We start from the raw sequence: 12,934 nt of genomic DNA on the forward strand, positions 1-12,934 counted from the left end.
AGTACCATGAAAATCTTTTTACATACTGTAATTATGTCATTGGAGTGTGTTTCCCAACTACAAAATAAATCCCGTAAATGTGATATGTGAACCATTAAAAAAATTTTTTTTATTTATTTACTTCCCTTCTCCACCCCATCCCTGCCAAAAAAACAATAAAGGACATGAGAAGACTTTAGGAAAGTGAGGCAGACAGATTAGCCTGAGATTAGATTCACCTGAGACCTTCAGAAAGTCTGAAATATTAAGACCCTTTTGGGGCCCCACTTAGCCAAGACACAGCAAAACAGTAAATTGGATCCATAGTCCACTGAAGCTCTAGGTTCTAAGATGACGTAGGTGGTGATGTCACAGAAACCTCAATCCTGACTATTTAATCAGCAGCATCCAGCCACCAGTGCTGGAAAGTAGTGAGCAAACTTAGCCTGCAGTTTGTTTCCATTGACAATCATTATGCAGAGCATTAAAAACATGGTAAGTAGTTGATTTGAATAGGTCTTTTTATGGACCTTTTCTTTGGGTGCCCTAAAAGACTTTGACAGGTTTAAAGAGGTTTTCTAGAATAGCAGTCAATGATTCTCATGGAAATGCATGTTATGGGGGCCTTTCACATAGTAGGGCTTCAAATAGTTGTTAAATTGAATCAAATGCTTTTTCAAAGCTATTAGTTCTGTAGCTGAGATCACAGAGTCATTGAGACAAAGCAAAGAGAGCTGTAGGGGCTCTCAGAAGCCATCTAGTTCAACTGCCTTCTTTAACTGACAATGAATCTGAGATTCAGGGTGCTTAAGTGACTTGCCCAGAGTCATACATCAAAGGAAGTATTCAAGCATAGGGCTTCTGATTCCAGACCCAGGGTTTCTTCCTATACCTTTATTTTTGATAGATTACCCAAAGGAAATGGTTCCCATGAAGATTATCCAAGAGGCAAATTGCCCAATAGTCATTTTATTTTATTTTTATTTTTTTACTTAAGTTTCTACTACATCAAATGTTTACTACTGATGACCACTAGCTTAAGGTTTAAGGCAAGACTGAGAGAATTAAATCTTGTTTTTGTTTCCTCCAAGCTAAAAATGATTCCTTTAGCTCCAATTTCTCAAAGCACTCTTCCTAGATCTTTTGTATTATGGTTGTTGTTGTATATCTTTTCCCTATAATCACCACAATCACTACCACCATCCTCAAATTCCCCCAATCCCCTGCATACCTCTAATTAGTTTATTAGCTCTTTGAGTCAATATATGTTTCATATCTACTTTTTGTAACCTCAGGGCCTAACACATTTTTTTATTTTATTTTAATGTGTTTTGATCTGGGCTTGTGATTTCTTTGGTGTGTGAGAAATCCCAGTTTAGAATATCCCTTCATCAGTGCAGATTTTTAGACATTCATCTACAAATTATGATTTTAGAGTTATCTGAACCACTGAGTTTATTATGTCATTGTAGGTATAGTGCTAAACTTGGAGTCAGAGAGACCCAAGTTCAAATCTAGACAAAGGTACTTTAAGTGTATGACAGCTGGAAAACGATATCATTTTTCTTAGTCTCTATTTCAAATAACATTAATAAGGCCTATAGAATTTATTTGGGAAGGCTTGTAGAAGTCAGACAAAATGAGATAATACATATAAAGTGCTCTTTATAATTAAATAGGGTCAAGACTTGAACATAGATGTTCATAACTACAAGGCTAGTGTCACCTATAATAAATAGTTTTCAAATTGAATGATAGAGCTCAACAAACTTGGGTGTAAATACTAAAGATCTATTTTCAAAATCCTACTCTCTACTATCTGCTCTCTGCTGCTAGTTGTCCAAGACTCTAAGATCACCTTGTGGTAATATTGACTACAACTATTTTGCCAATGACCTCCACCAAGCCCTCTACCAATATATAACAGGATATTTATAGAGGAACTAATTTGCCAATAATTACCATGTTGCATCTCTTTAAAAAAATGAATGAATGAATGTTTTAAATACTATCTCTGAAATATCACCATAGGAAATAGGAAAGAGAGTGTCATTAGTTTTCACTTCTGTTTCTTCAGTTTTATATTTTGCTGATTTCTTGGGGAAACTACATAGATTTCATTAACTATCTAAATTGATTGGAGAAATGTAAATTAAAATAACTTGAGGTACCACCTTAAACCTATTAGGTTGGTTAATATGCCAGAAAAGGAAAATAACAAATATTGGAGGGGATGAGGAAAACTATGGACACTAATGCCCTCTTGGTGGAGTTATGAACTGATCAAATCATTCTGGAGAGCAATTTGGAACTATGACCCAAGAGTTATAAAATGTTGCATACCCTTTGACCCAGAAGTGCCACTACCAGGTCTATACCCAAAAGGGATCAGAGAAAAAAGGGAAAGGACCTATATGTACAAAAATATTTGTAGCATCTCTTTTTGTGGTGGCAAAGAATCCAAAATTGAGAAGATGCCTATCAACTGGGAAATGGCTAAACAAATTGTGGCATATGAATGTGCTGGAATACTATTGTGATGACCAGGATGCTTTCAGAAAAACCTGGGAATAACTGATGCAAAATGAAATAAATAGAACCAGAATATCATTGTACATAGTAACAGCAATATTGTTCAATGATCAACTTCAAATGATTTGCCTATTCTCAGCAATACAATGGATCTAAAACAACACCAAAGGACTTAAGATAAAAAATATTATCTACCTCCAGAGAAAGATCTGATGAAGTCTGAATGCAGATCAAAGCATTACCTTTTTTTTAATTTTTAATTTTTTCTTTTTTTGGCTTGTTTTCTTTTGCAACATAGCTAATATGGAAATATTTTGTATAATTGTATATGTACGCTCTATATAAAACTGCTTGCCTTCTTAAGGAGAAAGGAAGAGAAGGAGGGAGGGAAAGTATATAGAAGTGGGCAGGCAAGTAACTCAGTGGATTGAGAGCCAAGCCTAGAGGCAGGAAAGTCCTAGGTTCAAATCTAGCCTCAGATCCTTGCTAGGTGTGTAACTCTGGGCAAGTCATTTAACCCCCCCCTCCCCCCCATTGCCTAGTTCTTAGTGTTCTTTTGCCTTGGAACCAACATATAGTATTGATTCTAAGGCAAAAGGTAAGGGTTTTTTTTTTAAATATATAGAACTCAAAATTTTTTAAAAAGAATTTTTTAAATGTTATGTATATGTAACTAGAAAAATAAAATAAAAATTAATGCAAAAAAAGTGAAGGTTGCAGAATGCAGAAGAATTTTTTTTTTGTAACAAGGCCAATGTGGAAATGAGTTATGATTGAATGTGCCTTGTAGATAACAGTTAAGTGATTCACAGTTGATCATATCATCATACACAATTGTTGCTACTGTGTACAACATTTTCCTGGTTCTGTTCCCTGCACTTTATATCAATTCATATAAGTTTTTTCCAGTTTTTTGTGTGATCAACTAGTTTATCATTTCTTATGGTACAGTAGTATTCACAACTTGTTCAGCCATTTCCCAGTTTATGGACATCCCTTCAGTTTCCAGTTCATTGCCACCACAAAATGAACTACTATAAATATTTTAGAAAATATAGTTTCTTTTCCTTTTTCCTTGATCACCTTAGGAAACTGACCTAATAGTGATATTATTGGATCAAAAGGTATACACAGTTTTTGGATGAAAAAATCCAAACTATATATAACTATAGTAAAAAAAAAAATGCTTTAAATCATTATTGATAGGAGAAATACAAATCAAAACAACTCTGAGATATCATCTAGCACCTATAAATAGGGACACTTAATACATTGTTGGTGGAACTATGAACTGATCTGAGCATTTTGGAGAACTATATGGAATTATGCTCAAAGAGATGTAAAATTATGCTTTTTAATAGATGTTTTTAAAAAGGCCTCCTCAAGTTCATATATTCAGTTAAAATAGAAATAAGTCTTGATAAAATGATCAAATTCATGGTTTTTATTGTCATTTGCATAATAGTGCAAAAAATAAATACATAATTGACTCAAAGCATTAGCTCTGTTCCATTTGAAACCTTTGGCACCCACTGGTAGCTGGTATATTTCACAAGTTCAGGGGAAGGGAGAGTGAAAATTTGAGAAGAGGAAAATGTTATTATTACTACTCGAAAATTGTGGCAGTGCTATATAATTGATAGTGTACTTCACTAAGAATAAGGAGAGGGGGCAGCTGGGTAGCTCAATGGACTGAGAGCTAGGCCTAGAGACAGGAGGTCCTAGGTTCAAATCTGACCTTGGACACTTCCCAGCTGTGTGACCCTGGGTAAGTCACTTGACCCCCATTGCCTAGCCCTTACCACTCTTCTGCCTTGGAGCCAATACACAGTATTGTAGACAGAAGGTAAGGGTTTAAAAAAAAAAAGAAGAATAAGGAGACAGATTCTAGCACCACTTTCTGTTCCCAAACACTTGTTACATACCTACTATGTGCCAGTTACTTTATGTTGGAATTTTACATCATGTGGAAGGAGACAAGAAGTACAAAAGTTTTGTATTCACTACCTGTGTGACATTGGGCAAGGCATATTACTTTGTGGGCCTCAGTTTCCCTAAATGGTGCAATACATAGAGCACAGAGCCTGGAGTGAGGAAGACTCATCTTCCTGACTTCAAATTTGGCTTCAGACACTTACTAGCTGCATGACCCTGGGCAAGTCACTTAGCTCTGTTTGCTTCAGTTTCCTCATCTGTAAAATGAGCTGGAAAAGGAAACAGCAAACCACTCCAGGATCTTTGCAAGAAAATGGAGCCATGAAGAGTCAGACACAATGCTCAATATGGCAAACCACACCAGTATCTTTGCCAACAAAAGATATGACTGAACAACAATCAAGGTCCTTTCCTGGAGTTCCTTGATTCTTTGGCTCACGTATGATAACTAAAATGCATTTTCTCATCTACATACTTGTTTCAGAATGAATTTGAGAGCTTTCTGAAGGATGCTGGTTCCAAACTTGTTGTCGTTGACTTCTCAGCAAAATGGTGTGGTCCATGCAAAAGAATTGGCCCTGTTGTTCATGTAAGTATCACTGACCTCTCACCCAAGTTCTTTTTATTCTTCTGTTTGTTTTTTCCAGTAAGCCCTTATCTTCTTAGAATTGATACTAGACACTTAGGATTGACGCTTGTGCAAGGGGTAGTGGCATACTGCATGTCCATTGCATGTAGTACGGTATTCATCCACAAAATCCTGCAATATAGCAAAAACTCCATGATACAGAATTAGTTGTTTGTTTGTTTTTTTAACCCACAATACAGTGAAGCCATAACTGAACCATAATATAGCAACAGACAACCGTATATCCAATATTCCATGCTGATAATTGCCTACTCCTTCAGAAAAGGAAAAGAGGCACATTTTTTTCAATTCTGCTCTGGGGTAAAGTTTAGTTATTATAATTACACAACATTTAATTTCTTTTTTTTGCTACTCTTTCCTATTACTGTTTTGTAGTTTTATATGATTTTCCTGGGTCTGCTCAGTTTACTTTACATCAATTCATGTCTTACCATTTATCTCTGAATTCATTTTTATATTTCTTATATATTAATATATATTTCATTATACTAATGTGCCACGATTTGTTTAGCCATTCTCCAGTACATAGGCATCTGCTTTGTTTCCAGATGTTTACTATCTCAAAAAGCTGCTAGAAATATTTTGAAGTTTGGGACACTTTTTCTTTGAGCTCCTTGGCATGCATTCCCAGAAGCTAAATAGCTAGGTCAAAGGTCCTTTCACTTTGGTGTATTTTATCCCCATTGATGAGGGGAAGGGAGCAGATAATTCCAAATTAAATGTGTTTGTTGGGGGGGGGGGGTAGGGGAGTTTCTGCAAAGAAATCCAAACTATATTACATAAGCTGATAAATTTATTCTCCCTTTCCTTCAAATCAGTATAATGGGGGTTTTAACATAACCCCAAAAGAAATGCTATAAAATACTAAATGGAGTTATAGACAGAGGTTATAAAGAGAGAGAGGGGGTGGAATTTACTTTCCTGGAGATTGTTAAAGTTAGAATTCATGCCTTTCTTGAGGACAGGTAGACGGCTCAGTGGATTGAGTCAGGCATAAAGATGGAAGGTCTTGGCTTTAAATCTGACTTCAGACACTTCCTCCTTGGGTGACCCTGAGCACGTGTGCCAGAGGGGGCACTCAGAGCCCTTTCTGTGGGCATAGCCATCACCCTCGCCCCACATAGAGTTTGCCAGAATGGGTTACTAGAAAGCCAGGGGTCTGGGCTGCTCCCCATACCCCTCTCCACAAGCACCTGAGGCCATTTCTAACTTCACCCATCTCTCTGCCCAGAAGCCCAATAGTAGAGCTTCCTCCCTCCCTTTTCTAGGGTAAACTTGGTCTCTAAAAGGATTACCATCACTGGTCTAGCCCTTATTACTCTTCTGCCTTGGAACCAATAAACAATTGGGATTGATTCTAAGATGGAAGTAAAAAGTAAAAAAAAAAAGAATTATTTTTTTCTTATTTATATATTAAAACCCTTACCTTCCGTCTTGGAGTCAATACTCTGCATTGGCTCCAAGGCAGAAGAGTGGTAAGGGCTAGGCAATGGGGGTCAAGTGACTTGCCCAGGGTCACACAGCTGGGAAGTGGCTGAGGCCACATTTGAACCTGGGACCTCCCGTCTCTAGGTCTGTCTCTCAATCCACTGAGCCACCCAACTGCCCCCCCAAAAAAGAATTCTTACCTTTTTTTTGAGAAAAATGTGAATGATCTTCCCTGCAGGTAGAAGGATAGGCCAGATAGCTTTTAAAATTTTAATAAAACCTTTAGGGTTTTTTTTTTAAATCATCTTCATTTCTAAATATATCCCTCCCCCAACACCACCACTCAGAGAGCCATCCTTTATACAAAGATTACAAAAAGAGGACAAGGAGTAATTGAGCAACACTAACCAACACATTGACCGAGTGAGAAAGTATACAGGATCCCACATCATCCATAATGTCCAAAGTTTAATCATCCCTCACCCCAGCAAAGGAGAAAGGTGAGTCCTTATATCTCTTCTTATGAGTCAAGCTTTAACTCTCAAGTGTGGTACATGCATACCCAGGAGAATTAATTTGGAATGCATGAAGAAAATATTAGAATTGGGACAGCTAAGTGGTTCAGCGGTTCAGGACAGGAAGTTCTGGGTTCAAGTGTGCTCTCAGATACTTCCTAGCTGTGTGACCCTGGGCAAGTCACTTAATCACAACATTAACCCTTATTTTTCTTACTTAGAATTGATTCCAAGATAAAAGGTAAGAGTTTAAGGGGGGGGAGGGGGGACATTAGAACTGAAAACAGCCCAGCGGTTCAGTGAGTGCAGTTTCTGCCTGACTTCCGCTCTCCTTCCACCTGCATGTATAATAGAAGGGCAGCCTAGCCGGAAAAGAGGAAGACGGGAAAGCACTTGGGAAAGTCCCCATTGCATCAGCACCACACACCTTTGATGTCCCGTGGCCAGGGCTCTGCAGACTACCCTCGCCCTAGAAACCATGAACTGCAACCGATTCCCCAGAAACTGGGACCCTTCCAGGGCCTCACCCTCACGGGAGGGGATGGGGCAGAACCAGCGCCTACACACACCAAGCTCCATCCCCCAGGAGAGATAGGAAGCAAACTGCTAGAAGCCTGGATGGGGCCAGGAGCAAAGGAAACTGGGAGACCCGCTTCCCCGGGAGCCATTAATCTAGGCACCCAGAAGTTAAATGGACTTTCTCTCTCCCCTCCCTTAGGTTCCATTTTAGAATCAATCCTGTATATTAGTCCTAAGAACGAAGAGCAGTCAGGGCAAGGCAATGGGTGTTTGGTGACTTGCCCCAAATCAAAAAAGCTAGGAAGTTGTTTCTTTAAAAAAAAAAAAGGAGTTTTTCCCCCTTTCCAGGGCCTCAGTAAAGGATGCATGTGCTTCCCAGCATGACACAAAAGGAGTCTGAGCATCCATAAGTACTCTGTGAGCCCCCGGAGCCAGGGAGGCCAAGGAGATAGCCAAGCTTCCGGAGGATACGAATTCCTTAGTGCACCTCCCCCAGCCACAGCCTAAGGGAGGGTCATGGCAGCTGACCAAAACCCAGGAGCGGAGACAGGCTGAGCCGAGCAGACAGCGCAGCAGCCACTGTTAGAGGGAGGGGGTGGCTGCTGCCTCTGCTATCGGAAAACTCCGGGGTCTTGCAATCAGCCCCAGAACTCTCGCGACTGTGCGGCTGTGCTCCCGACTTCCGTATAAACCCATCCGAAGGCGTGGAGGTCAACAATGGGCGCCTTGCCATCTTCCCCGCTGCTCCCTTCTCGTCTGAGAACGCCACCATGACCCCCTGGGGACCGGGCGCAGCCCTTCCAACACACACACGGAAAATGGACACTTCCTAGCAGAATTTCAACAAAAAAATCTTTGTAGCATAGATGGGTGGGATTGAAAAGGGCATATCATGATTTTAGTAAGCACAACTTTAACAGCTGACTTCCATTTTTATCTACAGACTGGGACGGCCATTAAAGCCAAGTATCAAAATAAAATCAGACGTCTTCACTGAATCACAGAGTTAAGCTACCGGAGGCGGGTGGGGGAGGGGAGGGAAAGCCCATGAATCCTGAAACCATGGGAAAATAGTCTAAATTAATGAACCAAATAACATTTTCCAAATTAAAAAAAAAAAGGATTAAGCAATGATTTTAAAATGAAGTATATTCAATAAATGAATATTAACTCATTAAACTTATTAAACATAGATTTTGAGGGCAAAACATTGTATAATAATATTTTAAAACTTAAGATTTATTTCATCTTTCTCTCATCCTTTATCTACTTTTTTATTTTATAGAGCCAAGTATTGGCTTTATGATTTCAGTCTGAACTCCAGAGTGAGGAAATTCCTTCTACCAATATACATTAGCACTCTCTGCAACATGTAGTCTTAAGAGAGTTGCCTGGATCACAGAGCTAGTGAGATATGTCAGAGGCAGCATCTGAACTCAGATCTTTCTGATACTCTCAATCCACATCAGTCTGCATTTTTAAATATAATGAATATAATATATAATAATATATTTAATATAATGAATATAATCTATAATGAATGAATGAATTTAATATATAATGAATTTAATGTAATGAATATAATATAATTGTACATGTATATAAATAAATTTCTCATTTGGGGATGCACACCCCCAGTTTTTGTTGATAGGATTACACAATTTTTTTAAAACTACCTTCTGCCTTAGAGTCAATACTATGTATTGGTTCCAAGGCAGAAAAGCAGGAAATGTAAGCAATAGGGGTTAAGTGACTTGCCCAGGGTCACATAGCTAGGAAGTATCCTTCCACTGAGCCAGTCAGCTGCCCCCTTACACAATTTTTAAAAAAATCTTTCCTAAGTAACCTTTCAAGGGCCTTTCCCGATTTGAGATTCTATGTCAGATGAGGAAGACAAAAGAATGTGCTGGCTGCCACAGTCTCTCCCTTCTTTCCATTGTGGGTTACTTGGTTGCAGGAGAGGTTAACAAGAGACATCTGCAGTGTGACTTGATTCCCAGAACACCGATACAGTATCTCCAAGGGGGCTGCCTTGCTGCAGCTCCACATTCCACAAGTAGGTGAGAGTATGTGAAATGAGTCAAGCCTAAGTGTTTCCTTCCAGTGAATGCAGATTGCTAAAAGGATCGCTCCTCTCCATTAGGAACCAGTGTGCTCTGTGGTGTAACCGGGAAAATAGTGCGGAGCCCAGCCCCTGTCTCCAGGGCATGCTGTATTTCACAACCCTTTCAGACCAGACCAGATGCACTCATTAGAGAAATGACCCACATGGCCAATACTTCTCAGCATTTCCTCATTAAAAAGACCACCCTTGATCTCCATAACTAGGGTAATGAAAACGAAACCAGGGTGGGGAAGAGAGAGAAAGGGGTAATTGACTTGGAATGCGACCTGGGAAGCTTAGCCAGCATCAACAGAATCCTCCCCAATGGTCCCAAGAGAAAATTCTGGAGCAAGGGTTCTTAACTTGTTGTCTCACAGGGCCTTTTGGCTGTCCGTGAAGCCTATGGACTCCTCAGAATAATGTTTTTAGATATATTAAGTAGGATGCAGAGAATTACAAAAGGACATTATATTGAGTATATGGAAATACAGTTATCAAAATCAATTTTTTCAGAGATTAAAAGCTGCTGATTTGGAAAGAAGAATGTAAAAACTCAGAACTGACACAATAGTCTGTTTGCTCCCTGAAGGAAAAAGATTTATAATTGAATGTGTACTAGATGGCACAATGGATAGAGAGCAGGAGATTTGGAGTTGGTTCAAACTCAGTGCTTACTAGTTATGTAGCTCTGGGCAATTCACTTTTTACAAATTAAATTAAATTAATTTTAATTAAATTAAAGTCAAATTAAATTTGTTTGTTCAGTTTAAATACCCAGGTTAGTTCTCTCCATCCCTCCATCTCTCCAAATTAGAGACATCATTTGACAAAAAAGTAATATATATATATATATATATATATACAAGTCTTCCTTGTTTCCATTTATCAATTCTTTCTCTAAAGATGGACATACACAAATTATTGTTCAAATGATATTTCTGTTGATTCTGCTTATTTCACTATTCATATTTTCCAAAACGAAGCTGTTTATCATTTCTTACAGCACAATAGTATTCCACAATCATATACCACAACTTGTTTAGCCATTCTTAATATTTCCAAACCTCATTTCTTCATCTGTAAAATGAGGATAATTATAGCACCCACTTCACAGGATTGTTGTAAGAGTTAAATGAGATAGCCTGTTTTGCAAACCTGAAATTGTAAATGTATATTTTGTAGGATTGTAGATTTAAAGGTGGAAAGGAATTTAGAGTCACATAGTCTAGGCCTGTCATTTTACAGATGAAAAACCTCAGAAGGTTTAGTAAATTGCTCATGGTTGCACAGCAAGTCAGTATTAGAGGCAGTAATTTGAATCTAGGTTTTTTTCACTTTCATGTGATATTCTATCAGCCATAACTTATTGCTTTTCTACTGATAAGCTATTTGTTTCTAAGTAGAGGAAGAAGGATGCTATAATACATTTGGTATCACAACTCATTTTCCCCACTGGCAGAACAGAAAATTGAACCCATGGTACCCCCTTATCAGCTTTCTACTGCTACCATCCCTTCTCTTGCACCAGGTTTCTGCCATGAGTTGGTTTAAGCACAGGAAAGGATGTGCTTTTTCCTCCTCTTATTTCTTAACCTGCTACCTGTCTTGATGCCTGAAACATCTCCAAGTTCCCTCTGTCCTTAAAAACCAGGACTAGACCCTACCATGCCCTCAGGCCATTATTACCTCTCCTTTCTTTCTTAGCCAAAATCCTAGAAAACACTTCTATTACTCATAGCTTCCTCTCACTTTCTTCTAAAACCCTCTGAAATAGGGCTTCCAACTTCCATCACTTGATTGAGAAACCTCTCTCCAAAGTTACCAATGATCTTTTTTTTAAGATTTAAAAATTTTTTCTCAATTACTTGTAAAAATAATTCTTAACATTCATTTTAAAATAATTTTAATCCATTTCTCTCTCTCCTTTCCTCCCTTATTGAGAAAGCAATCACTTTGATAGAGATTATACATGTTCATTCATGCAAAACATGCTTCCCATATTATCCATGTTGCAAAAGAGAACATAAACCAAAAACAACAAGAACAACAAAATAAAAGTTTTAAAAGTATGCTTTGATCTGCATTCAGTCTCCATAAGTTCTTCCCTTGGAAGTGGATATCATTTTTCATCATATCTTGTATTATTGTTTTGCTGAGAAGAGCTGTCATTGACAGATGATCATCATACAATATTGCTATTACTGTATACAATGATCTCCTGGCGCTACTCACTTCACTTTGCATCAGGTTTTTCTACCCAGGTTTTTATGAAACCATTTGCCTTAATTATTTCTTATAGCACAGTAGTATTATATCACAATCATATACTACAACTTGTTCAGGCATTTCATAATTGATGGGCATCCCACCTCGATTTCCAATTCTTTGCCACCACAAAAAGATGCTATAAATATTTTTGAACATAGAGGTCCTTTAATTTTTCTTTTACCTCTTTGAGATACCATTTGTGGTGGTATTGGTGTATTAAATAGTATGCACAGTTTTATAGACCTTTGGGTATAGTTCTAAATTGATCTCCAAAATGTTTGGATCAGATTACAACTCCACCAACAGTGCCAATTTTTTATATCCCCTCCAACGTTTGTCATTTTCCAGTGATCTTTTAATTGCCAGATTGAATAATGTCATTTTATTGACCAGTCTTCAGCATTTGACACTGCTGATCACCCTTTCCTCCTGTATATGATCTCCTCTCTAGGTTGTAGTGCCACTACTCTCTTCTGGTTTTCCTTTTCTCTATCTGACAACAGCAACTTAGTCTCCTTTGCATATCATCATACATATCACACCCAGTAACAGTAAGTATACACCAAATCTCTGTCCTAGGCCCTGTTCTTTTAAATTAAAATCTCCATGTAGATGAGTCACAGATTACTATAACTAGATTTGCCTAGTCTTTTTTTTTCCCCAAGCTCGAATCCTTTAACTCCAATTACCTACTGAATACTTCTAAGTTATGAGACCAAAAAGATGGACTAGACATTTTCTCATGACTTCATGAACTTTCCAACCTCTCTAAAATAGGAATTATGTACAAGAAATAAGTTGTCTTTACCCCAAAACCTATCCCTCTTTTGAACTTCAAGGTACCACCATTTTTCTGGTGACTCAGTTTTGCAACTCCTTGATTTCTCAATGTCATTACACATATCTAATCAGTTCAGTATATACTTATATATGTCTTTTTTCCTAACTCTCCCATTTTTTAAACACAACAGATAAACAGGGACAGCCCCAATTTAACCCAATACA

General features: G+C 38.1%; 1 protein-coding gene across 1 annotated transcript in view; it reads left to right on the forward strand.

Annotated features, from left to right (window-relative positions):
- Positions 1-345: 345 nt before the first annotated feature.
- The window catches only part of TXNDC8 (thioredoxin domain containing 8), a 45,595-nt gene continuing 33,006 nt past the window's right edge, over positions 346-12,934 (forward strand). Inside the window, exons 1-2 of the mRNA XM_007498595.2 lie at positions 346-474; positions 4,931-5,035. Of these exons, the coding sequence (XP_007498657.1) occupies positions 454-474; positions 4,931-5,035 (126 nt within the window). The 5' untranslated portion in view covers positions 346-453. The remainder of the gene's footprint in view (positions 475-4,930; positions 5,036-12,934) is intronic.

This window comes from Monodelphis domestica, chromosome 7 (genome assembly GCF_027887165.1).
Source record: "Monodelphis domestica isolate mMonDom1 chromosome 7, mMonDom1.pri, whole genome shotgun sequence".
Taxonomy (NCBI): Eukaryota; Metazoa; Chordata; class Mammalia; order Didelphimorphia; family Didelphidae; genus Monodelphis; species Monodelphis domestica.